This window comes from Aquarana catesbeiana, linkage group LG01 (genome assembly GCF_042186555.1).
Source record: "Aquarana catesbeiana isolate 2022-GZ linkage group LG01, ASM4218655v1, whole genome shotgun sequence".
Classification (NCBI taxonomy): domain Eukaryota; kingdom Metazoa; phylum Chordata; class Amphibia; order Anura; family Ranidae; genus Aquarana; species Aquarana catesbeiana.
The window spans coordinates 449,707,242-449,734,786 of record NC_133324.1 but is presented as its reverse complement, the minus strand read 5'-3'; the positions used below and the strand labels follow the sequence as shown (position 1 = coordinate 449,734,786).

The following is a 27,545-nucleotide window of genomic DNA, read 5'->3' as shown; positions in this document are numbered from 1 at the left end:
GACACAAAAAATTGCTGGATACAATTGAAGAGATATCAATAGGAATGGTGCAGCACTAAAAAATATTAATGTAAAAATGTCCCAATAAGAACCAAAATAAATGTGGTCAAACAAAAGTCCTCTCCGTCAGGAAGAAATAATACTCTAATCAGCGAGATCCATATTGAAAGGAGACACAGAAGAGAGATGAAAACACCGTCACCAACACCCAAACAAACTGACCCTTACCATCAATGTATGGGTTATACACGTGTGTAGAAAAAAGGCAGTCTTCATAGAATAAACCAACGATCTTCTAATGGAGTAGCACCAACATATTCCCCTCAGAACTAAATGGAAGGCTTTAGATTTCCTTTTGGTAGCTGGATATTAAACCAAGTATACTCCAGTATGCATATGCACCTCAAGATTGTGGTACGTAGGGTATAAAAAGAAAACAACCACATTAACAACTTGCTGCCCGCCCACCATCAAATGATGGAAGGACAGTGCGGTTCTCATTCTGGGTGGAGGTCATATGACAGCGCACCTGAACGGCCGCGCCCATGGAGGCGCGCTGCCATTGCGGCCACGCTGTGTTGCTAGGACACGACGTGACCTCAATCTCTGTAAAGAGCCCTGACGTGGCTCGTTAACAATGTGATCTGCTGTGTCCAATCACAAAATTCATTTGGATATAGTGTTGCATGACCACGCAATTGTCATTCAAAGTGTAACAGCGCTGAAAAATGGGCTGGGCACAAAGGGGGTGAAAGTGCCCAGTATTAAGGTGGTTAAAGTGATTCTAAAGCCTTAAAGTGGTTGTTAATCCACTCTGTCCTCTTCATACAATCCTCTGTCGTCCTATACTTTTTTTCAGAGCGCTACTCGGCACTCACGTGACCAGCTGCTTCTCTCCTCTCTCCATCTGACAGCTGCAGCGGGAGGGCCCGAGAAATCCTAGCTCATGTCAGTTGGGAGGAGAGAGATGCGACCGATCAGGTGAGCGCTGAAAGGCGCTCTGAAACCTGGTATAGACAGCGTTTTTATTTATAAATCACACACACAGGGGCACACAGCATTAGGAGACACGGAGGATTGTATTAAAATGTATATGTTATTTCAGCAACAGGAGGGGAGGGGAGGGGCGGGTGCTGTTACTTGCTGACAGGCAGGGAGGGGAGGGGGGAGAGAATGGAGGAGAGCTGCGGATGATAGAGGCACATAAACTGACCATGGTGTCGGGACTCAGCAGCCATGATAAACCGTGGTCAGTTTACGGGGGGGCAGAACCAGGCAGGATCAGCCAGGTATTTCAGGTAATACAGAGGGCCAAATTATGCAGCACAAGCACTGTGCTGTATAACATGCTTTAACCACTTCAGCCCCGGAAGACTTGGCTGCTCAATGACTGGGCCATTTTTTGTGAGACGGCACTGCATCGCTTTAACTTACAATTGCGCGTTCATGCGACGTTGTACCCAAACAAAATTGACGGCTTTTTTTTCCCACAAATAGAGCTTTCTTTTGGTGGTAGTTGATCATCTCTGCGGTTTTTATTTTTTGCGCTATAAACAAAAAAAGACCGCCAATTTTGAAAAAAACTATTTTATACTTTTTGCTCTAATAAATATCCCAATTTTTTTTTTAAAAAAGCACATTTTTTTTTCTCAGTTTAGGCCGATATGTATTTTACATATTTTTGGTAAAAAAATTTGCAGTAAGCCTATATAGATTGGTTTGCGCAAAATTTATAATGTCTACAAAATAGGGGAAAGATTTATATTATTATTATTGTTTATTTTTTTATCGGGACTGCAACATTATGGCGGACATATCGGACACTTTTGCCACATTTTAGGGACCATTGGCACTTGTACAGCGATCGGTGCTATAAATATGCACTGGTTCACTGGCAGGGAAGGGGTTGTGACACTAGGGGCGATCAAGGGGTTAACTGTGTTACCTAGGGAGTGATTCTAACTGGGGGGGGGGGGGGGGGACTGCCTGGGTGAGGAGAGCGATTGTTGTTCATACTTACCCCTGACAGCACGGAGATCTCCGTTCTGTCTCTGTGTGGAGCGATTGCAGGTGTGCGTCAGTCATCGCGACTGCTGGGAATGCGCATCGGCTCCAGCGTCGTGCCGTGGGTGTGTGTGCGCGCGCCCCCTAGTGGTCAAAAGGCGAACCGACGTACAGCTACGTCGGTTCATGCAGGGGAGCCAAACTGCTGCAGTATAATGGGAACAGGAACCTTTTTTATTTTTAAGGTAACAAACACTTTAAAGTGGAGTTCCACCCATAAATGGAACTTCCACTTTTTGGATTCCTCCCCCCCTCCGGTGTCATATTTGGCACATTTCAGGGGGGGGGAGGGAGCAGATACCTGTCTAATACAGATATTTGCCCCCACTTCCTGGCATAGATCACCGCGGCATTCGCGGTTACCTAGGCCACTTTTGGCACCTACTCTGTCCTCCCCCACTGTATTCTGGGAGACACACAGGTCCCAGAACACAGCAGGGACCAGTGAGGACATGCAGCACTACACGCGCATGTGCAGTAGGGATCCAGGAAGTGAAGCCACACGGCTTTACTTCCTTATTCCCTTACCGAGGATGGCGGCGGCAGCCGAGAGCTGATGGACAGATCGGCTTCGGCTGCCGACATCGCGGGCTCCCTGGACAGGTAAGTGTCCGTATATTAAAAGTCAGCAGCTGCAGTATTTGTAGCTGCTGGCTTTTAATATTTATTTTTTTTCGGCGGACCTTCGCTTTAAGCTTTTTTACCTTAATGCATTCTATGCATTAAAGTAAAAAAACTTCTGTGCTGCAGGATCCCCCCAGCACCCCTCCTTTATCTTACATGTCCGCTCTGCCCCCACAGGTGCCCCCATGGAAAGCAGCTTTCCGTGGGCACACCTGCCAAAGACGAAGGCAGGGGATCAGGGCCGCTCTGTGCAAAAGCTTTGCACAGAACAGGTAAGTATGACATGTTTGTTATGTAAAAAAAAAGAAAAAAAACTTTAATGCATTCCCTGTATTAAGGCAGAAAATGTCCCAGTACTGTAGTTGTATCGCCCTCCCACCACCCTATATACTTGTCCAAGTCCTATCTCCATCCAGCACTGTGCCTGTCTGCAATGATGCTTGCTTGTTCCTGTCTTCACAGAACAGAGGCAGCAGCACAGCCATTGGCTCCTGCTGTTGCAAATGAAATCCTGTGAGGAGTAAGCAGGGGGTGGGGCCGAGCTGGGATGCACACAGCCCCTCTTGGGAGCTATCCTGCACGTTCGCCCCAACAGCAAGCAGTTTTCTGTGGGGGCAGACACAGAAGAGGAGGAGCGGACAGCGCTAGCAGGGGACCCCAGAAGAGGTCTGGGACTGTTCTGTGCCGTGGCAAGTATAACATGTTTTGTTGTTTTAATTTAAAAAAATTATACTTTACAAACGCCCTTAACTATCTTACCAGGCAAAAGGCATTTAATTTTAGGCCCCTTTCACACGGGCTTTCCGATCAGGTCCGCCTGTCAGTCTTTCAGGTGGACCTGATCGGACACTCCATGCAGTTCTATAGAGCGGCGGATGTCAGTGATGACATGTTTGCTGACATCAGCTGATATCCGATCAGATCATATCCATGAAATCCAGACAGTTGGTGACCCTATTTTCCATCTGTGTGACAGATCAGGTGGGATCGGATGAAAACGGACAGTCGGTCGGTAGGTAGCATTGCCCAGCCAACTCAACAGCGGGGATACATTTTGCCATGCAATGCAATGCAATGCAAAGCGGCTGCAACATATGTACCACTTATCCCTGGTTCCTTTGCAGTTTAAATGGGGGCAGAAAAAAATGCATCTTAACCCCCCCAGCCGCAAGTGTAACTAAGGCTTAAGAGTTGAGTCAAGTGCAAAGCTCCCTCAAGTGGTTCATTTTCAAATACTGTATCTATAATAAATCCTATACCAAAAATACGGAAAAACAAGCATTTGAAATGTCACTTAAAATTTAAACTGCAGATATTAGCAATATTTTTTTAAAACTGAATGCCCACTAAAAGATGTCTGTCTGTCAGTTTCTGGAGGAAGAAAACAACACTCTAGTCTATATGTAAATGTTTTCAGACAAACTTTGCATAGCTTACAAGCACGACTCCCCATTTTTTCCCAATGAATCACATTAGAAAAATCTGGGAATCTTGGGTGAAAAAAAATTATAAATAGCCCCTATGTGTGTAATATAAATAAATGAAATCTATATGGACATTTCATTTTGTAGCAGGGTTATCCAATATGTGGGTAAAAAATAACTTTGCTAAAGTAGGCCACAAACGGCTTTATATTTCATTGCCAATAGCATAATACCTAGTACACACAACGAGAACATCAGACGAAAAATAACTACTTTCGAGCGATCAGATTATAATTTGTTCGTTTTGTACACAGCTTTTGATAGCCAGACAATTTCACATGAACTGTCGTGAAGGGACAAACCCGAAAACGTTTCTTGTACGATACCAGATCGAATTATTGTTGTTTAATCAGTACAGTACTTGTCTGGAAAAACTGAGTGACCAAGACCACGCATGCTCGGAAACGAAAGACTACATTACAATACAACACATTACATCACTTTTGAAGTTGTATTGTGTTGTATGAGAATTTTCACAACTTTAGTAACCTCTTCTTTTTCGATATGAGGCTAGTATGCAAAAAAAAAAAAAAAAGACACTCATTCGTCCGATAATCTCATTGTGTGTACGAAGCATTAATGTGTTTACGCCAACAAATGGTGGGTGTAGTGCTTTATGATTTCCACAGAACAAAATTGCTTCAGATAGGTTCAAAAAGTTTTATACTCCCCCCCCCCCCCCCCCCCCCATAAAGCATCAGTGTTGTAGTCTATATATGTGCCAGTATGTATGTTCATGAGTGTACTATATAGTGTAAATGAAATACTATATGTTAAATGATTTATATGTTCTGTATATCCACTTGCAAGCACAGCGGGCAAGGCTAATGTTTTCTCTTCTGCTATGCTGCTCGTAAACTTCTGGTGCACAGACCTGTGTTCTGATCAGCAGGCGTGAAGCAAGTATGCTCGACAATCCTTAGGTATGCTGCAGATTGATTCCTTGCAGGCCTGGACAGCTGGAAATCCTGCTTCCTGTGCCAATTTCAGGCAAGATGTGTAGCTTTTTTTTCAAAAGATGTTGTTTGGCTCCCTTAACCATTCAGGGAGCAATTTTAGCGTCTCTATTAATTGTGCCAGGTTGTTTGAAAAGCTGTTTAATAATTAAGTGAAATAAATACTTCAATGCCAGAGATACTAAGGATGCCCATTCACAGCCAGCTTAGTGTATTGACTTGTAAAAAAAGCATTTAACCAATTTTTGATTGAGATAACCGGAATTGCTTCATTCATAGTGGGAACATATACATGAAGAAGTTTGCCTGAATAATAAAGTGCCTTGTCACGTAATGATGGTCTGAAAACATGTTTGCTTAAAAACAATTAATTCCTGAAGGCTTTAATTAAACAATGGGTTTTTTTCTTCTTAATTTGCATTACACTTCTTTCATCAAATTAGTAATGTACGAGGTATGGTTTTCTTGAATCGTGTATGAACCCCAGATAGTTTTGTGGAACTTGACTGAGGTCCATTCAAAAATACATTTATTGTCAATGAAAGACTTTTTTTTTTTTTCTCTTCCATTTTGGTATTCTTTAAATATTTTCCTCTTGTGTCCAGGTTTAGTATGTGGTTTGAGGCCACTGACATTTGTCATTAATTTCTCCTGGCCTTTATTTTATAAAGCAAATGATAAGCAGAATTGAGCATTTGATGAAGGTGCTTTTTAGCTAGATTTATATTTTCTTCCATCTAGCAACACTATGATCATCAATTTGAATACTTGCCATGACATTACCTGCATGAAGTTTGCATGTTCTCCCTGTGCCTGTGTGGGTTTCCTCTGGGTATTCCGGTTTCCTCCCACACTACAAAGACATGCTTGATAGGGTGATTGGCTCCCGTCTAAATTGACCCTACTTTATGATTGTAGGCCTGGTGGTGTTGCTTACAAAAACCATGACCAGGTTATTCGCTAACAGGCTGTGCTTTCTTTTCTCAGGGGAGGTTGCAAAGCTCTATATTATTGCTAACAATTCATAGTTCCAACTTAAAGTGGAGTTCCACCCAAAAGTGGAACTTCAGCTTATCGGTTTTTGACATGTACCCTGTCCCCACTTCTGTCGGACCTCGTCTGCGGCGAGGTACGTCAGACGTTTAGCCCCCCTCCTCCTACCTCTTTTTTTTTTTTTTTTTCCCTGCTGCCAGGCCAGTAAGAAAGCACAGAGCGCTTCGCACGTGTGCAGTAGGGACCCGGCTATGAAGCCGCAAGGCTTCACTGCTGGGTTCCCTTATCGGCAATGGATGGCAGCAGCACCCGACAGTCGATGGAAACATTGGCTGGGGTGCCTACATCGCTGGATTCCAGGACAGGTAAGTGCCCTAATATTAAAAGTGGTTGTACGGTATGTGTAGCTGTTGACTTTTTTACTTTTTGGAGGGGTGGGGGTGGAACTCTTCTTTAAGCCTGGTACACACAGGCAGTTTTTATTCGTTTAACCCAGAGGGCTAAACTAAAAAAAAAAAAAAAAGGCTGGGTAGCTGCTGTACTAATACCACGATCTCCCCGCTGTGCTATTGTGTTCTAACAGGGGGAACCCCCCCCCAAACCAGAACACACCAGCCATCGCAGTGCTGATCGGATGCCAATCGGCTGCTGGTTTTCCATAACCGGCTTCTCTCGGACGAGGAGCTGTACACACAGGCTGAAAGTATGCCAGTAACTGCCGAACCAACCGTTTTCACCCAATGTTTGGCCTGTGTGTACCTAGCATTAGGCTAAAGGAAGCAAAATCCTGAACACTCTTTGGGTTACTAGTGATTTGGTTTGTCTAGCGAACATAGGAACCTGTAAGGGTATATTTCCATATGGGTTAAAAGAATTAAGGTAAATGTTAACATTAAATGTTACAAATATATGAAATGTAATATGTTAATGTAATTTACAGCTGAACTTTAGCCTTCAGTTTTTCACAGTTGTACAGGGTCCTCTACTGTATTGAAATTGATTACTCTAATTTCACTGCACGATGTGAGCTTCTCACACTGTGCATTTGAAGCTGCAGAAAACCAGATAGAGCGTGCCTCATTTCCTGGTTTGACAACATCCTGTATCATCTAGCTCTTTCCTCTCTAGCCCAACAGTTCCTAGCCGGCACCTGTATTTCAGTTCTTTCAATAATGGAGGTTTAGTAGCACATATGGCTTCGCCTGGGGCAAGTCTGCATGCAAATGCACATTTTAATATTTGCAAATTTCCACCCAAGAGCCAGTGAACTACTTGATTCTTCTCTTGAGAAAAGTACTGAGGCAGGGTGCTGTACTTTTTTCAGCAAGCTATGTACAGCACCCTACCATTCCTTATCACTGGCCAGGGTCTGCCTGCATAGAGAAGCACAGAGACCCCATAATGAGCTCTGGATCTAAAATGAGGTATGCAATAAAAACAGGTTTTACAGTATATAAAAATTGTATTAGCATATTGATTGGGAGGAAGGTAACATCTAGACAGGTAAAACCTCATCCTAAGTAATGTAAGTTGCTTTCATTAAAATACTACTTAGTAATGCTGCCATTAAAGTCCTAGTTTAGGCATTTCCTGTTATAGTGTCCCTGGCTCCAGGGCTTTTTTTTTTTTTTTTGACACCCTGTCTCATGTACTTCTGGGAGCACAGGCATGTTCAGTTGTTGTTGCCATCAAACAGGCTGCACAAAGATATAAAAAAGAATGAAAACCGTGTTTTCTAAAAGAAAACCTGGTCAGTTTTGTTTACGATCTACAGTCCTTTGGCAAACTTAATGTCCTGTTTTCTTGTTTGGTGAGATAAGAATATTCTATAGAATGTGATTATTCTAAATGGAGAGGGTACACAGACTCCCAAGGAGATATTGATAGACCTAAATGTCTCTGTTGAAAGTTTTTAAAATAGAATTATTTAATTTTGTCTTTGTAGCTGAAAATTAAAATAACCTGATAGAATATTTTCTCTTAGAATTGATTGCAAAAGAGACTTCTATCAAATGTTGAAAACATTCTCCTAATTTTTTTTTTTTGGTTTTGGATAGAGCAGGGAAGAATTAGATCTCCTGTTAGACTTTTACTCTCTGGGGTTTGGTTAGGTGGATTTCTCATCACTTCCTGTTCGGCAGACTAATGTTTCACCAGATACGAGGTGAGAGAATCTACATGGCTTAGCTTCTTTAGAAGAACTGATTTTGGTTTGCTTAGTGTGAATGAAAGCTCTGTTACATCATGTTCTTTGGGACTAAATTACAGGGGCAGTTGGAAGTGGGCCACATTAGCAATCCTGTTGGCAGCAAAAGAATCGCCAAGAGTACTCACTTGCTCCTAAAAATGAATATATGATATTTTAGCTTTTTGTTTGTTTATAAACTCTTAATTTTCTTACTTTTTTAGGCTGACAAAGAATTTGTATGGTCATTGTGGAAGCGTCTTCAAGTGGCTAATCCAGACTTAACTCAAGCAATTTCCCTAGTCGTAGAGAGGTAAGGCCATGTGATTAAGAAAAATGTTTACACTCATTGTTTGTGGTCATATTGCTTTCCTAGTCCAGATATACGTTTTATAGAAGCCTTTTTTTTATTAACATCTGACACCAAAATTCAGAACAAAGAAAGAATGACCACTAAACACTTGAACCATCTGTCACAATTCAAATCAAATTGCTGTTGCTCAGAAGAAAGAAAAAATCATTTTGATCCTGTAAAAACCTTTGACAGTTTGAAAGATCTCTTTAAAATGTGAGATAATTTTCTGATTAATATTTAAAGAGGATCTCCAGTCTCTTTGAAAAAAAAAAAAATCAGCAGCCACAAATACTGTAGCAGCTGACTTTATATAAAAGGACACTTACCTGTCCAGGGGTCCAGCACCGTCCTCACCCAGGCTGGTTGTCGCTGGTCTTCGGGTCCCCAGCGCCAGCCTGTTTCATGTGGGAAGCAAGCTGTGACTCCTTGCTTTCCGCTACGCTGTGTGAATGGTCCCACAGCTTCCTGGGACATGTGATGTGTCCCAAGAGGCTGCAGGTGGGGTGGTGGGGTCCACACGTCTGGTGAATCTCCTAGGTGATCCGACCATAAGTGGAATCGGGTACCTACTAAAACTCCTGGGGGACATAAAGCAGAACTTATCTTTTTAGGGTGAAGTCCTGTTTTAACTGTTGATATTGTACTGTTGTGTCTGCTTATTGTATTTAGAACTCCCATAATAATTATTGCAACCATAGCACGGTGTATATGATTTGCTTTTTTGCTCTCCTCTGATGTTTACTTTTTTATTTTGCAGCAGCATTTGAGGGCAGCTCCACTAAAGCTGGCCATACACCGGCCATTTTTTTTCATTCAAACAGTGGGTTAATTGAAAGAAAATGGAAGAAAATGGCTCAATTCTCCCATCCACACACTTGATGTGGATGGTGGAATTCTTTCCACAGAGCCACTGTATTCTGACAGCGAGGAATCTTCACCACCATCGGAATACTCTCATCACCACTGCTGGCTATAGCCAGCTGTGTTGAGTGAGAAAAAACTCTTTACAACAGACTGCTTGTACACATATCAATCGAGTTTACAACCAGCCTGCTCATACATGGATCAAAATTTGTCTGGTCCCTGTTGAACTGGCCAAATTGTGATCCATGTATGGCTGGCTTAAGGCCCTCTTCACATGAGCAATGCTGCTATGTGGTAGATCAGTTTGCCAGTAGTGCTGGTCCAGGATCACCTGGAGGAGATATGCCACCTCCTGCATGCCCATTTGAAAAGGGACTTCACACTGAAATCCCTCTTTTCCATGTTGCAACTAAATCCATTAGACGTGGTTGCAGTGCAGCCCCATTTACTTCTATGGGGTGCATTGAGAAGCAGTATTGCCTGCTGAACCCTGCATGGCCTACTTTTTTCCACGATGCAAGGCCTCGCCATTATTACAGTGTGTAGAGAGCCATCTGGTGGCAAAGTGGCAGGGTTTGATAGGCAGTTAAGGCATGATAAAAACGTGCCTCAACCGCCTAGATTTGGCACACAAAATGTCCATGTGAAAGGGGCCTAAGAGTGTAACAAAGGCTAGTGTAATTTCTACTCGCCTATGTACCTCTGTATGATCTGCCACTTCCTGTTCCTGATAAAAGCACTGTTTGATAGTATGGGTTTATCTTTGTGGTTGCTGAGATTTCTGCCACGTCTGTAGGGAGGAGGAAAGAGAGGTGTTAAAATGGGAGCGATCCCAAAGTAACTTGGATTAGGACTTTTAAATGAATGTATAAGTAGGGGCATGAGATGAATGGGATGTGTACATTACACTCATTCCCCCTGTATCAGTGATGTGTTTTTATTTTTATTGTTCTTTAAAATAGCATGCAGATCCATGTATACCATTTTCTTCAAGTACAAACAAGACTGTCAATCAGCTGTAAAAATTGAAGTATTAGTTGTTGAAATGTGTTTTATTGTTTCTTAGTTGCCTAAATTCAGTGTTTAGAGAAAGGTGAGCACACATACCGGTGCATTGTATTCCTCTGTGTAGTTATATTGAATATTCAGAAATAAATAGAAAAATAAGATTCGTCTTTGCTGTGCAAATGAGCAAAAGCCGTGGGGACATGTGAAAACCTCCAGGTATTTCTACCAAGCCATTGTAACAATCTATAATGTACTTTCCAACTACTTGAAAGACTATTGATCTTTGTAATATGCAAACAGGGTCACTTGTTTTCTTTGTTGCTGTGTGATTCTATCACAGAAGTAGGTAACAGAAAGCGCTTGCTTAAATCCACCTGGACTAATCTTCTGCGCAGGATGTGTTCAGGGTAGTACTCGGCTCAGCCCTATTCATCTCATATCCTAATTTGAGCAAGATGTGACAGTGTGCTCTGTGCATCTGTGAATAGTCATTTACATGTTCCTAAATTTTTATTGTTCTAGTTATTGGGTTATTCCTTTAAAGTAAAACTTTGTCGTTCTCCATATTTGCATACATTTGATATTTAATGGCATGGCAGAGAGTAAGTATTTTTCGAAAGGTATCCAGTGTTTTTTATGTTCTATGACTTGAAATTAGCACTGTCCCCAGTTAGAACTGGTCTTGTTTGATAGCTTGACTGAAGATTTACTGTTAACAGCTTGGAATGGAGTGGCCTTATATCCCAATAGATAAAGTAATGAGCTTGATTTAAAGTGATAATAAAGTCTCTTTGTTAGTTTTTTTTAAAAGAAAAAAAAAAAAATGTCATACTTACCTGCTCTGTGAATTGGTTTTGCACAGAGCAGCCTGGATCTTCCTCTTCTCGGGTCCCTCTTCTGTGCTCCTGGCCCCTCCCTCCTGTCAAGTGCCCCCACAGCAAGAAGCTTGCTATGGGGGCACCCGAGCTGAGCCGGAGCTCCCTGTGTCCATTTGGAGATGGTGCCACGGTTCGACCCCCGCCCCTCTCTCTCCTGATTGGCTAACTGACCTTGACAGCAGTGGGAGCCAATGGCGCAGCTGCTGTGTCTCAGCCAATCTGCCAACTTTGTGGGAACAATTTGGGGATGGCCCCTTCCCGTTCCAACATGACTGCGAACCAGTGCACAAAGCAAGGTCCATAAAGACATGGATGAGCGAGTTTGGGGTGGAGGAACTGGACTGGCCTGCACAGAGTCCTGACCTCAACCCGATAGAACACCTTTGGGATGAATTTGTGAGGCGACTGTGAGCCAGGTCTTCTCGTTCAACATCAGTGTCTGACCTCACAAATGCGCTTCTGGAAGAATGGTCAAACATTCCCATAGACACACTCCTAAACCTTCTGGACAGCCTTCCCAGAAGAGTTGAAACTGTTAATAGCTGCAAAGGGTGGGCCAACTTAATATTGAACTCTACGGGCTAAGACCGGGTTACTTTCCACACCTAGATAAATTATGTCATACATCCCAGGAGTCTTAAGGAAGGGAGGAGGAGTTTTCTCAGCTAAGCAAAACCTCCTACTTATATGCCTGAGCTAAGGGCAGATGGATTCCAGGAAGTAATTGCTACATGAATCATGTGTCCTTATTCAAGGTGGCCACTGCCATAAATGCTAGGGGTGTGGTTTTCTAAGTGATTTCTCAGCAAAATAAAACCTGTAGACATGGATGGGGGAGTTTGCTTTGAATATTAAAAATGAATTAAATAGCACTTTGTGGTGCTCAGATGCAGTATAGTTCCGCTTTAATATAAGATCATCCCTGACTCCCCTAGGACTTTTCCTGCTAGCACTAATTAATAGTCTTAAATCGTCCTTCCACTCAAAAGTGGAACTTCCGCTTATACGTCTCCTCCCCCTCTCCGGTGACACATTTGGCGCCTTTCTGGGGGGAGGGGCTAACGGGTACCTGTATTTGACAGGTACTGTTCCATACTTCTGGGAGACGGGGCTCCTGGAAGTTCGGCCCCCTCCTCCTTCCTCCACCTCCTAACCAATTGGCGCAGATCAGCTGGGGTGCTGACATCGTGGGCTGACTGGACAGGTAAGTGTCCATATATTAAAAGTCAGCAGCTGCAGCATTTGTAATTCTCATCAGTACCAGGAATGAGCTCAGGTGCATTTGGACCAAACCCACTCAAGCTATCCCACCAGAAAGCTGTCAGCCTGACAACCAATTATGGGCAGCAGAGGCATCCCCTCCCTGCAGTTGCATGTACAGTCATGGCCAAAATTCTTGGCACCTCAGAAATTTTTCAAGAAAATCAAGTATTTCTCACAGAAAAGTATTGCAGGGGTGGAAAAAAGCAAATTGGACATAATGTCACACAAAATTCCAAAAATTGGGTGGTCAAAATTCTTGGCACCCTTTCAAAATTGTGGATAAATAAGATTATTTCAAGCATGTGATGCTCCTTTAAACTCCCCTGGGTCATGTAACAGGTGTGGGCAATATAAAAATCACACCTGAAAGCAGATAAAAAGAAGAAAAGTTCACTTAGTCTTTGCATTGTGTGTGCCACACTAAGCATGGACAACAGAAAGAGAAGAGAACTGTCTGAGGACTTGAGAACAAAAATTGTGGAAAAATATCAACAATCTCAAGGTTACAAGTCCATCTCCAGAGATCTAGATTTGCCTTTGTCCACAGTGCGCAACATTATCAAGAGGTTTGCAACCCATGGCAATGTAGCTAATCTCTCTGGGCGTGGACAGAAGAGAAAAATTGAAGGTTGCAACACAGGATAGTCCGGATGGTGGATAAGCAGCCCCAAAAAGTTCCAAAGAAAGTTCCAAAGAAATTTTCTGTGAGAAATACTTGATTTTCTGGAAAAATTTCTGGGGTGCCAACAATTTCGGCCATGATTGTATACATGCCCCTTGCATGCTGCCTCTGCCACCTATGATTTGCTTTGATAGATTTCTGGTGGGATGGCTCAGGTAGGTTCGGACTCTTATAAGAACATGCCTGAACTCATCCCTATTTAGTACATTCAATGACTTGATGAATATTTTAGCTCAAAATTCTGTTTACATTTATTACAAAATAAAATTTTAAAAGCAATTTTCTCAACAAAAATCACACTCCCTGTAAAAATGTATTTGTTAGAGAACATTTTACCATCCTGATCTTTCACATTTCCTTGTCACTGTGGTAAAAAAAAAAAACTGATTTTGACTCCACTAACAATTCAAAAATCAAAGGATCGTTCCTAAAAAAGTAACAAAATGCTCAGAAGCTGCTGTTTTATCTTTGTTTATCTTTCAACATTTTTTGTTAGTCTTTGTAGCTTATCGCAATGAAGCAAAACCGTAACAAAAGAAATAAAAAAAAAAAATGAACAAAAGAAGACACTGTAGCCTGCATTTTAAGTGGTACAGCAGCAATTGTCTATATCCAATGAAATGTTAATATCTCATTTCATTAAACATTCCCCTAGCATCAAACACAAGTCAACATTCCATGGAGAAGTGAAGCATTATGCAGCCCGCACGTGTGCATATCTGCATATCGGAGCACAAAATATTGACATGATAATTGCAGTCAAGCCTGAGTGAACAGTGGCCACTGGGATTTCAGCTGGTGTTGTACCAACTGGATGGCTGCTCAGGACACAGTTTGAAATTCAAGGTGCAAGTTAGCACTTTATTCAGCACAGGAAGGCATCATTTAAAATTCCTCAGGGGATACCCTGGTGAAGCGCAGATGTTGAAGCAGTCTGTTCAAAAATGCTGAGTTTTTTTTTTTTTTTGTTAAATACAATTGAAGATATATGTGTGTGTATATAAAAAAAACTCATCAGTTTAGATGACAAGTTGATATTTTATATTGCGGCATTCTTGACATTTGAGCATTTTATGGAGGAGTGTTTACACATATGGGTTATGAACTGTTTATCAGAATTCAGCATTGCAAAGATTGAAGGTTACTTGCTCTGTTTTGTGTAACCTCTATTCACTAACATTGTAAAGCGGCACTTGGGGCTTTAAACGTACATGTACCTTTTTTAAAGTTTGAGAAGGGCAGCATTATTATTATTTTTTTTATTTTTTTTTTTTTTTATGAAATGCTATTTAAAAAGCAAAAAAGTTGTTTAGTTCAGCTGCCTTTTCAATATTCCTGCATGGCGTATATGGAGCCCATTCTGGAATTTGTATTTTTGTTGCTTTTACGGTGCTGTCATTTTATTTTGGCTTCCAATAATGACAGTCCTGTTCTGTGCCCACTTCCATCTAAGTGCACATCTGGGTGTTGCTGCAGTATATACAAGCGAGCAGGTATTTGATTTACATTGTGAAACCTTTTGCACTTTTGTCAAATTGTATACCTACTTTATCAGTGCCATGACCTTCTGCCCTTATCAGTTTAAATTATGCATTTTACAAAGTCTCATTTTTGTCTTGCAAAACCAATTACTGGACCTCATGTGCAATTTTGAGTGGAATGAGACTAGGTAATAAACATTTAAAAGATAATTAAACCAAAGCACAAAACTGTAAAATACTGAAGCATGCCAGTGCTTGAAAGAAAAAGAAGACAAATGCAGCCACCACATCCAAGCTAAAAACATTTTCAGAAAGAAGAGGAAATGTCTGATGATCTTTACAGAAATAGTGTTCTTGTCCCTTCCTGTGAACTGGTATTTCAAACAATGTCATCTTTCTTCCAAGCTATCTTCTGCAAACCACTTATTCCTTTTTCCATTACATGGGCAGGGGAATATGTGAATGTAGTCCGACTCAAGAGCACAGTCTATGGTGAGAACCATGGTTGTCTTTATAGATACAGTGGCGTAAGAGGGCACTAATGCAGCTACCACATTTAAGGACTGGTAGGATTAATCTAATACATATTTGTTCTTCGGTTTATGTACACTTTAAGAGTGATCTTCAATCACTCGTTGAATAGATTTATGGTTGTACCTGTGTGGAGATGCTACATTTTCTCATTAAAGATGTGCAATCAGGTTGCAGAACAGGGCCCAAAAAGGCTTACTAATGTTTTTTGGTGATGGCACTTCTGCTAAACAATGGCATTCCATTTCCATCAGTGCTCCTCGCATGTCTTTTTATAAACCTCTGGGAGTGAAGCATTAAAAGCTGGCAATAGATTTCTGAGCAAGCATTATCTGACCTGCTCACAATGTCTGATGTGCCAACTTGGGCCTTATAAAGGAATGCTAGAATGCATCAACATTTCTCTTAGGCTACAGAAGAGGGAACAGAAGATCAGCCTAACCTCATGCAGATAATCACTGTGATGTCCCCCCCCCCCCCCTCCCCTGCCTTTTTACCTTGTTCAATCAGAGGACACCTTGTTTGCATTAAAATAAAATAAAATAAAAGATAGTCTGTGAATGGTGATGGTGGGAAGTGCCTGTGGTTGCTATGCAGTCAGGAAGTCGCTTGGCACAGGACCTGGAGGATCACTGCCATCGCTATAGTAGCGATGACTAATACTATGACAGTGATTTGTGGCTTCCATAGGGATTGTTCTGGTATGAGATGTGCATTTACATTTATCCTAGCTGCACCGTTGTAAGCATGCAATAAAATTCATACCCACAGTTCAGGTTTAGACTCCATGCACACTAGGAGCTGGAAAAACGCTGTATAAAAAATACTCAACATAAGCGCTTTTCCCTTTTGTGTGGTGGTGTTTTGCAGGCATTTAGCTGTTTGTTAAGGAGCGGGCCGGCAAGCCTTATCAACCAAGGACTCATCAGCTGTCAGCAGGGTTTCCCGCTGACAGCTGAATGTAAACAAAATAATTGCTGGCAATGAAAATTAGAGAATAAAAAACAGCATGTCAAGTCAAGTCAAAAAACGGCTCTGTATTTTTACTCACTTTTAACACTTTTTTTTTGGTAAATGGGAGGGGGTGGAATCTGGGGGCTTCCAGATTCTGATAAGCCCTCCCCTGCCTGCAGACCTCTAAAACCACCGCTCAAGGTTGTGGGGAAGAGGCCTTGTCCCCATTAACTTGGGAAAGGAGCCCCCCTACCCCAAAGCACCAACCCCCCAATGTAAACATTGGCATGGGGTTCCCCTCAAAATCCATACCAGACCTGATGGGCCTGGTATGGATGGGGGGGGGCATGCTGTTTTTATTCTCAAATTTTAATTACCGGCAATTCTTTTGTTCGCATTCAGCTGTCAGTGAGGAACCCTGCTGACAGCTGACAAGTCATCCATTGTGTACGATGTGGCTCCTTGACAGCCAGCTATTCAGTGGTTGTTAAGGATGCCTGCAGCCACCACTAAGGGAAAGGAAAAAAAAAAGCTGGAAACTGGCTCTTATAAGCAGTTAGCAGCGCTTCCAATTGTTTAGCGTTTTTTTTCTGCTTGCAAATCGCTCTCAAAAATGCTCCTAGAAGCAGAAGCTTGAAAAACGCTTCTAGCCTACAATAGTATGCATGGACACATAGGATAACACTATTTGCTTCTAGGGGCAGAAAAAAAAAATCTCATAAGTAGCTGCTAGGAGTCTTAAAGAAACCAGAACAGAAAAATTATGTTAGATGCCATTGTCGGGCTGTCCTTTCAAAAAATGCTAATTGCCTTGATTTTTTTTTTTTTTTATATAAAGGCTTTAATACTCATTTTAGTACTCAATGACTCAGAACAAGTATGCAGATCAAGAGTTCTGACTTTCTGTAACTTTTAAAGTTTTCATGCATTGAGTGGTAAACAGCAGTCTCATTATTTTTAAATAATTGAGCAAAGTCTCTAGTAATATATTAAGAAACAGATTGCCAAGTTTCTAAATAATGTTTATGCAATATATGGAAGTATCTCATCATGTTTGGTAGCCTTTCAGAAAGGGTTAACTAAAAAATAAAACCAATCAAAGATGTAAAAAGAAAAATGTAATTGATTTATTTTTTGCTGTTGCTGATCACATGTGCCACATTCACTAGTTATCTTTTAGAAGAATATCCAAGCCACAAGCAATATGTTAATTCCTCATATCGATATTGTCAAATGACAGGGATTATTGTCTTCAGGCCAAAAAGCTTAATTGGCTTCTGCTGCACTACAGTTGGACTACTTCAACACAATTTGGTCCCAACAGAGAAGAAGGACCTGGTAAATTGGACAGGAATGAAGAAATAAAATCGCTAGTCTTATGAGTTCTTTAACAAAAGCTTTATTATTGTGTGCAGGCTTAAATCACAGCATAGGCACTGGTCTTTTAATTACCATGTGCCATGTGTTGGCATATTAGAACAAGGGTTTACCCCAGTTTTATACGTAATGACAGAGCACATGAGAGAAAAAATATATTCTTTTAATACTGGGGTCCTTAGAATGAAGAAATTTGTCATATTGTGGATGTTATAGTAAATAGTATTTATGAACATTAAATTGATTGTATGCATATATTTGACTATATACAGTACATTGTACATCATGAGGATTATTTTTTACTTGCTCAGTTACATCTGTTGTCGAGTCATATTGGTATTTACATGGGAGCCATTTTTACCCTGTAACTCCAGTGTCGCGTTTACATAGTCAGGTTGAAAAAAGACACAAGTCAATCTAGTTCAACCAAAAAAAAAAAACCTACAATCACATGTACACAATCCTATACCCACAGTTGATCCAGAGAAAGACTAAAAACCCCAGCAAAGCATGACCCAACTTGCTACCGCATGAGAGAAAATTCCTTCCTGATCCCGAGAGGCAATCAGATAATTCCTGGATCAACTTTACCTATAAACATTAGTACCCAGTTATATTATGTACACTTTGGAAAGAGTCCAGGCATTTTTTTTTAAAGCAATCTACTAAGCTGGCCAGAACCACCTCTGGAGGGAGCCTGTTCCACATTTTCCCAGCTCTTACTGTGAAGAAACCTTTCCGTATTTGGAGATTAAATCTCTTTTCCTCTAGACGTAAAGAGTGCCCCCTGTGATGACCTTAAAGTGAACACCAAGTTCACTATATGGACACCTATGTATTTGTACATGTTGGTCATATCCCCCTTAAAGTAATTTGTAGTCTCGTTAAAAAAAATTAAAAATAATAACAAACATGTTATACTTACCTGCCCTGTGCAGGGGTTTTGCACAGGGCAGCCTGGATCCTCCTCTTCTCGGGTCCCTCTTTGCTGCTCCTGGCCTCTTCTTCCTATTGAGTACCCCCACAGCAAGCAGCTTGCTTTGGGGGCAGCCGAGCTGCAGCTCTTTGTGTCCATTCATACACTGAGCTGCTGTTCGGCCCCACCCCATCTCTCTCCTGATTGGCTAACTGACTTTGAAAGCCGCAGGAGCCAATGGCACCATTGCTGTGTCTCAGCCAATGAGGAGAGTCCCGGACAGCCAAGGAACACGTGGACATCGCTGGACAGAGATGGGGTTTAGGTAAGTATTAGGGGTGTGCTGGGGTAGCTGCTGCACACAGAAGGCTTTTTATCTTAATGCACAGGAAACATTAAGATAAAAAAAACCTTCTGATCTTACAACTCCTTTAATCTCCCCTTCTCAAGAGAGAATACATTCAGTTTCTCTAATCTTTCCTCATAGCTGAGCTCCTCCATGCCTCTTATTAGTTTGGTTGCCCTTCTCTGCACTTTCTCCAGTTCCCCAATATCCTTTTTGTGAACTGGTGCCCTAAACTGAACTGCATATTCCAGATGAAGCCTTACTAATGATTTGAACAGGGGAAAAAGTGTGTGTCTCGCGCTCTCTCTCGCTCTCTCTCGCGCTCTCTCGCTCTCTCTCGCTCTCTCTCGCTCTCTCTCGCTCTCTCTCGCTCTCTCTCGCGCTCGCTCGCTCTCTCTCGCGCTCGCTCGCTCTCTCTCCTTAGAAACCACAGCTTGGCATTGCATGCTAATTTTAAGCTTATGATCTACCAAAACCCCCAGATCCTTCTCCACTATGGATTCCCCCAGTTGTACCCCCCAGTATATATAATGCATGCATATTCTTAGCCCCCAAGTGCATAACTTTATATTTATCAACATTAAACCTCATTTGCCACATAGTTGCCCAATGAAACAGTAGATCAAGGTCAGCTTGTAATTTGGAGACATCCTGTAAGGATATTACTCCGCTGCATAGCTTGGTGTCATCTGCAAAGACTGAAATGGTACTTTTAATCCCAGACCCTATAACACTTATAAAGGTGTACCTTGGGGTACACCACTGATCACCTTAGACCATTCAGCGTAAGAATTATTAACCACTACTCCTCTGAATTCTGTCTTTTTAGCCAGTTTTCTATCCATTTACAAACTGCTCTTTCCAAGCCTGTAGACTTTACCTTACACATTCGCTGTGAGTGGGGAACTGTGTCAAACGCAAAATCCAAGTATACCACATCCACCGCCACCCCTCTGTCCAAGGTTTTGCTTACCTCCTTATAAAAAGAAAATAGAATACATACTGTCTGTTGCTTAAAATATTATTATTTTCCACCAGGAACTCATCTGTGTGGTTTTTTTTTTATTAACCACTTGACCACTGAGCACTTAAACTTTTCCTAACCAGACCAATTTTCAGTTTTTGGTGCTCTCACATTTTGAATGACAATTACCCAGTCATGCAACACTACCTATATGAAATTTTTGTCCTTTTTTCACACAAATAGAGCTTTCGTTTGGTGGTATTTAATCACCGCTGGGTTTTTTATTTTTTGAACTATAAAAGAAAAAAGAAAAAGGGGCTAAGCCAAAAAAAGGTGGGACTTTATCTGAAGCACGTGACTGCAAAAGGGTACTAGGGTGAACATAAGGAAATTTATTGAAAGCGAGAAGGTAGTATCAAAAATACATGATAACATACATATAATACATAGTGGATAGTGCAGCTGGAGCATGTAAATAATGCTGGTAGCAAAGATAATAGATAACAAGGTAATGACAATAAGCATGACAGTAACATCTGATTGTATGACCACAATAAGTTTCCTGGTTCACCACAAAGGAATTTTTAAAAAAACATGATACAAAGTATTGCCTGCAGGGCCTATGGCCTTGATGAGCCTGGAAGGGTAGATGTTCCATAAACTTGAAGAGTAGAGGTAAAATGGGTAGGTATACAGCATCCGGTAGCTCTACGCGTTTCGTGGCTTAAGTGCCACTCATCAGGAGAAAGCTGTGAGATATCTAGAATGAGACTGGTATGAGTGAAAGCGTAAAATATGTGAAGGTAGTTGGAGGTAGGGTGTAATAAAAAACAAAAAACAAAATCAGTAATAACTTACTAAGGGTGTATGTGTCAAAGGCGTGGAGGCGAGGCCCCAAGGCATCCAAGGGTATCCCCAACCCAATTTTTTTGGCTTGGCCCCTTTTTCTTTGATTCAGACTGGGATGGAAATACTTGACCTCACCAGATCATGATTTCAATTAAACTCCCTAGGGATGGAAATATGTGACCTTACGAGGTCTTGGCTTCCTTAAAGTCCCTAACTACAACCCCTTCTCTTCAATGACTTAAATTCATTAGGGATGGAAGCACGCGTCTTTGCTCTATTATTATTTATTTATTTATTTATTCCCTCTGCAACCATTGACTTATGCTTTGCCTTCCCTGTTCTGATTGATCATCTCTTATTATTATTTTTCCATACTAATCCCCGTATACACAATTATCATTTGATTTAATTCACTTCATTGGGTTGTTGTTAACTACGATGGCGTGTGGGTTTGACTGCCTTTTCATCTGTCTGTTTTTTCAACCGTGTCCGGGAGCTGTGACGCGCTCTGCGGGCTTCCTCCCACCCTCCACCTCTCACGCCTGGGGGTGCGGACGCGCTGCCACAGCGCGTTTACCTCACGCACCTCACGCTGCACGTGCGACGCCCCTCCGGCACCGTCGCCTGCACGCTGTGTTTCCACATTCGTGGGCGTGCTGGGGTGTTAGTGTGCCAGTGGGTCGGGGACTTGATTTGCCCAACCCACGGTGCTCCTTCCCCTTTTGCCTCGCGGCGTGACGTCGGTGGGCCGCCCCGCACTGGGTATATTTGGGTGGCCTCCTCCCGGGTGGTCTTGACACTCGAGGCTCTACACACTGGTTCACGGTCTCTTCTCCAGTAGGGTTCTCCACCTTCACAAGGTAACGCTTACCTTCATCACTCCCCCTGCTTCTTCCACTCTCACTTACACAGGTCTTAATCCGGATTGACACTTTTTTCACTGCATTTTCATCACCCTGCACATTGGGTTTCTTTTTCCTTCAGGCACCCCTTATCTATTCACTTCCACCCCACAACCTTTCTTTTATGGGGGCCTCCTGCCATTCACCCTCACTATTTTCCCCTTTCACTACCTCTTTGGCACATCATTTCTGCTTCACTTTTTCACTTCCCCTCAGTTTTGCCTCGTGTTGCCTTGCCTGCCCATGTAGCTGCCCCTCTTGTCCCTGCGGGACGGTCCGCCGCGGCTCTCGGATGGGGATACCCTTGGATGCCTTGGGGCCTGGCCTCCACGCCTTCGACACATACACCCTTAGTAAGTTATTACTGATTTTGGGGGTTTTCTATTACACCCTACCTCCAACTACCTTCACATATTTTACGCTTTCACTCATACCAGTCTCATTCTAGATATCTCACATTTCCTATTTCTTTGATTCAGACTGGGATGGAAATACTTGACCTCACCAGGTCATGATTTCAATTAAAGTCCCTAGGAATGGAAATACGTGACCTTACCAGGTCTTGGCTTCCTTAAAGTCCCTAACTACAACCCCTTCTCTTCAATGACCTAAAAGAAAAAAGACCAAAAATTCTGTAAAAAAAAATGCATTTTTCTTTGTTTCTGTTATAAAATTTAGCAAATTTTTCTTCATAAATTTTGGCCACAAGCTACAGTGCCAATCTCTGAAAATTGATCACACCTGATGTACTGACGGCCTATCTCATTTCTTGAGACCCTAACAAGTACAAATACCCCCCAAATGACACCTTTTTGTAAGTTGTCATTCTAAGGTATTTAGTAAGGGACATGGTGAGTTTTTTTAAGTTGTAATTTTTTCCCACAATTCTTTGCAAAATCAAGATTTATTTTTTCCTTTTTTTTTTTTTCTTCAAAAAATTGTTATATTAGCAGGTTATTTTTCACACACAACATATGCATAGCCAGCGTGGCCACATACAGAGGCACAAAATGCAGGGAGCACCATCAGGCGTTCTTGGAGCATAAATTACCCACATAATTTCTTGACTACCTCTTACACCAGGACAATGGAAATGCCCCAAAAATGACCCCATTTTTGAAAGAAAACAACCCAATGTATAATCTGAGGCGTAATGAGTCTTTTGAACATGTCATTTTTTTTTACAAGTTTTTGGAAAATGTGTAAACAAAATGAAAACGCATTTTTTAAAAAGTTGGCCATTTATACAACATTTCTAACAAATAGCATGTTCATACCAAACATTACACCCCAAAATAGTTTCTCCTACTCCTCCTGAGTATGGCGATACCACATGTAGGAGACTTTTACACAGCCTGGCCACATAGAGAGGCCCAACATGCTGGGAGCACCGTCAGGTGTTCTAGGGGCATAAGTTTCAAATATAATTTGACTACCTATTACACTTTTGTAAGGCACTGGGTATGGATGGGGGTGGATGGGATGTACTGTCGGCGGCGTGTCACCGAGCGGGGTGAAAGGCCATTGGGCACGGCTGATTACCACGTGATCGGCCATGAAGTCACGGCCAATCACAGATGGTACCGCCCCACTTTGCACAGCGCATGCACGCGAGCGCGTCGGTGGCAGTGTGTTCCCGGGAACACTGCTTGTCACCGACGCTGGTAAACAGCCATTGGCCGGCGGCTGTTTACCATGTGATCGGCTGTGATCCTTTCACAGCCAATCACTAAATATAAACACAGAGCGGTAACAAGATGTTACCTGGTTCTCCTCCTCACACACCGATTGTGTGTGAGAAGGAGATTGCGGTAACATCTCGTTACCGCTTACAGTGTACACCAATCACACTGATTGCTCCCCCCAATAATGAGTACCTGTCACCACCCATCAAAGTATCTGTCACAGTCCATCTGAGTACCTGTCACGGTCCATCTGAGTATCTGTTACAGTTCATCTGAGTACCTGTCACAGCCCATCAGGGTAGCTGATTCTGGAAATAGCACAAAAAATAAAAAACCCACTAGTGAATAAATGCCACCAAAAGAAAGCGCTATTTGTGTGAAAAAAAGGGCGAAAATTTCATATGGGTACAGAGTTGCATGACTGAGTAATTGTCATTCAAAATGTGAGAGTGCTGAAAGCTTAAAATTGGTCTGGGCAGGAAGGGGGTTAAGTGTATTGCGGTGGTTAAATATAGGCACCACATTGGCCCTACGCCAATCCAGTGGTACTATTCCAGTCATTGAGTCGCTAAAAATGAGAAACAATGGCTTTGACATAGCTCAATCCTTTTATGATCCGTGGGTGTATGCCATCTGGTCCTGGTGCTTTATTCACCTTTTATTCTTTCTAAATATTTCTGGACCATATCACCTTTGAGCCATTGTGGATCATTTGGGGTTGTGTCAATACAATTCCCGTTATGGACATGAGCTCCCCCATGCTGTTATGTATACACAGAGCTGAAGAAGGTATTTAATACATTTGCCTTCTCTTTGTCCCCAGTCACCCACTCCAAATTATTTTGTAAAGGGCCTACATGCTCAGACGTGACCTTTTTACTATTAATATATTAGAAGAATTTTTTTGTGGTTTGTCCTTTCTTTTGCAATCTGTCGTTTTGAATTTTTTCATCCCTGATTTTCTTTTTACATATTGTGTTATATTCTTTGTAACATTTAAATGACGATAGTGTTCCATCATTTTTATATTTTTCTTAAAAGCTCTTTTCCTATTATTTATAGCTTTTTTAACTTTGGCCGTGAGCCATATAGGTTTTATTTTTAGCCTTTTAAACTTCTTGCCCATGGGAATATACTTTGCAGTGAGTTTGCATACAGTCTTTTGCTTCAGCATTTGCTTCAGTTCATGCTGCTGATTACCTTGGGTGAGGCTTTATTTTTTCCACAATGCAGCTAAATATATATATATTTATTATTTCCTGATAAAAATCTGAAGGCAGGAATTTAACTTCAGAATTTTTATTAAAAGTTCAAAAGCTAAATTTCTTTTTAACTTTAGATGGTGGTGTTCACTAAATGAAATGGCTATATAAACGCTTTCCTCCATGGACTTTGTTTCCCCTAGGTATGTTGCTTTAAGGCCTAATTTCTATGTCTGAGGTTTTTGCTGCACCACATATGCAAATAGATGGTCATACAGATTCATGTTTTTATTTCCATCAACCTTTATGGGAGGCTACAATGCTATATTTAATGTCTTAAAAGGTCCCAAGTAAAATGTTGATTTAGTTACTTTTTTAGGCTCCACGCACCTGAGTTTATTTTTAAGCTCCTAGCAACTGCTTTAGGCATTTTTCTTTTCTGCCCCTAGAAGCAAATGGTGCTATCCTTGCACACTATTTTTCAAGCTTCAGCTTCTAGGAACAGAAAGAAAAAAAATTTTTTTTTTTTTGGAGCGATTTAGAAGCTCCTAAATGCTGTTAACTGCTGCTAAACACCAATTTCCAGGGTTTTTTTTGTTTCTGTTTACTTGGCCATCGGCCCGCTGGCATGCTTAGCAACCAGTGTATATTTGGTTGTTAAGGAGCGAGCTGGGAAGACAGCCGCTGCATCCTTAATGGATGATTCGACAGCTGTCAGCGGGTTGCCCGCTAACAGCTGAATGTAAACAAAACAATTGCCAGCAATACAAATTGAGAAAAAAAAAAAAAAAACAGTGGTCCCCCCCCCGCAATCCATACCAAACCCTTTTAGGTCTGGTGCGGATTTTAAGAGGAACCCTACTACAAAAGGTGTGGGGCCCCCTTTCCCAAATTTTTACCAGGCCATTTCAGGTTTGGTATGGATTTTTCAGGGGAACCCCACGGCAATTGAAAAAAAAAAAAATGGTGTGGGATCCCCCCCAAAATCCATACGACCCTTATCCACACCCCATGCTCATTCACATGGGGGGGGGGGGGAGTGGTATCTGAGGTTCCCTTGTTAAAGAGCGCTTCAAGATGCTGATAAACCCCCCACTCGCAGACCCCCGCAACCACCGACCAGGGCTGTGGGGAAGAGGCCCTTATCCTCATGGGGGCAAGAGGCTTGCCCCAATGCACTTCCCCATGTTAAGGGCATGTACCCTAGTATGGTTCAGGAGGTGGGGTGCTCGCCCCCCATTTCCTAGCCTGCCAGGCTGCATGCTCATCTAAGGATCCAGTATGGATTTGGGGGGATCCCCACGCTGTTCTTCTTTTTTTTTTTTTTTTTTTTTTTTTTTTTTTTCACTGCCGGATATTGTTTGGTTTACATTCAGCTGTCAGCAGGGAATTGTTGCAATCTGTTACTGGCTGTGTACTGATCAGTGTACCAGCCTGCTGCCGGTACCATGTGATTGCTGTGATTGGTCACAGTAGATCACATAACAATTGCAAACAATGGATGGCTTTCTTTCATGCCATTCATCATGTACAGTTGTGATGCTAGTTGTGATTGGTCACAGTGATCACATGGTACAGACACGACCAATCACAGCCCATCTATATCGAAGTCCTGATCACTTACCCAGAGTAGTACAGTGTGACTATGGTCACACTATAACTCTGGCCACAGTGTGTTTAAAAAAAAAAAAAAAAAAAATCATAAAGGAAAAAAAAAAGAAATGAAGACAAATTGAATTTTTTTTTTTTTTAAATACTGTCATCAGTCAGTGTCCCTGATCATTGCCACACCAGTTATATGATGACGCTGTATTACACTGGTGACGGTATGTAAAAATTAAATAAAAAAAATTGAAAAACATTATTTTATTTTTTTTTTTTTATATTTCTTAATTTCCCAAAAAATTGTGACAAATTACAAATTAAAAAAACTCACCATGCCTCTTACTACCTTGACCTTGGACTGTCCTTGGAATGTCTACTTTCCAAAAAAGGAGTCATTTGGAGGATATTTGTACTGTCCTGGTGTTTTCAGGCCTCAAGAAATGAGACCCCTTTCACACCGAGGTGCTTTACAGGCGCTACAGTGCTAAAAATAACGCTTGCAATGCGCCTGTAAAGCGCTTCTCCTTTCACTCCAATGTGAAAGCCCAGGGCTTTCACACTGGAGCGGTATGCTGGCATGACGCTCAAAGTCCTGCAAGCAGCATCTTTGAGGCACTGTAGAAACGGTGTATACACCGCTCCTAAAGCGCCCCTGCCCATTAAAATCAATGGGCGGCGGTGCTTTGAGGTGGCTTTTAACCCTTTATCGGCCGTTAGCAGGGGGTTAAAAGCTCCCCGCTAGCGGCTGAAAAGCCCCGCAAAAACCTATGGTAAAGAGCCGATAAAAATAGCGGCGCTTTACCGCCAATGCCCGGAGCTGCTCGATGTGAAAGTGCCCTAATTGTTATCAAAGGTGTATTTTAAGTGAAGTTCAGTGAGTAAAATACAGTGCCTTGAAAAAGTATACATACCCCTTGAAATTTTCCACATTTTGTCATGTTACAACCAAAAAATATATATTTTATTTGGATTTTATGTGATAGACCAACACAAAGTTGCACATAATTGTAAAGTGGAAGCAAAATGATAAATGCTTTTCAAATTTTTTTTTTTACAAATAAATATCTGAAAGCTGTGGCATGCTTTTGTATTCACCCCCTTTACTCTGATACTTACTAGAATCTAGTGGAACCAATTGCCTTCAGAAGTCACCTAATTAGTAAATGGAGTCCACCTGTGTGTAATTTAATCTCAATATAAATACATCTGTTCTGCGAAGCCCTCTGAGGTTTGTTAGAGCAGTGGTTCTCAACCCTTTCCTCAAATACCCCTAACAGGCCATGTTTTCAGGTTTTCCTTTATCTTGCACAGGTGCTTTAAATCAGAGTCAGTGGCTTGGTATTTTGGACAGCTATTTTTTCTAAGAGAAATTCTCAA

General features: G+C 41.7%; 1 protein-coding gene across 2 annotated transcripts in view; it reads left to right on the top strand.

Annotated features, from left to right (window-relative positions):
• CNTLN (centlein) overlaps nt 1-27,545 on the top strand; it is a 584,642-nt gene that overhangs the window by 26,323 nt on the left and 530,774 nt on the right. For both annotated transcript variants that reach the window (XM_073636639.1, XM_073636630.1), the window contains exon 3: nt 8,531-8,619. In XM_073636639.1, coding sequence (XP_073492740.1) covers nt 8,531-8,619 — 89 coding nt within the window. The remainder of the gene's footprint in view (nt 1-8,530; nt 8,620-27,545) is intronic.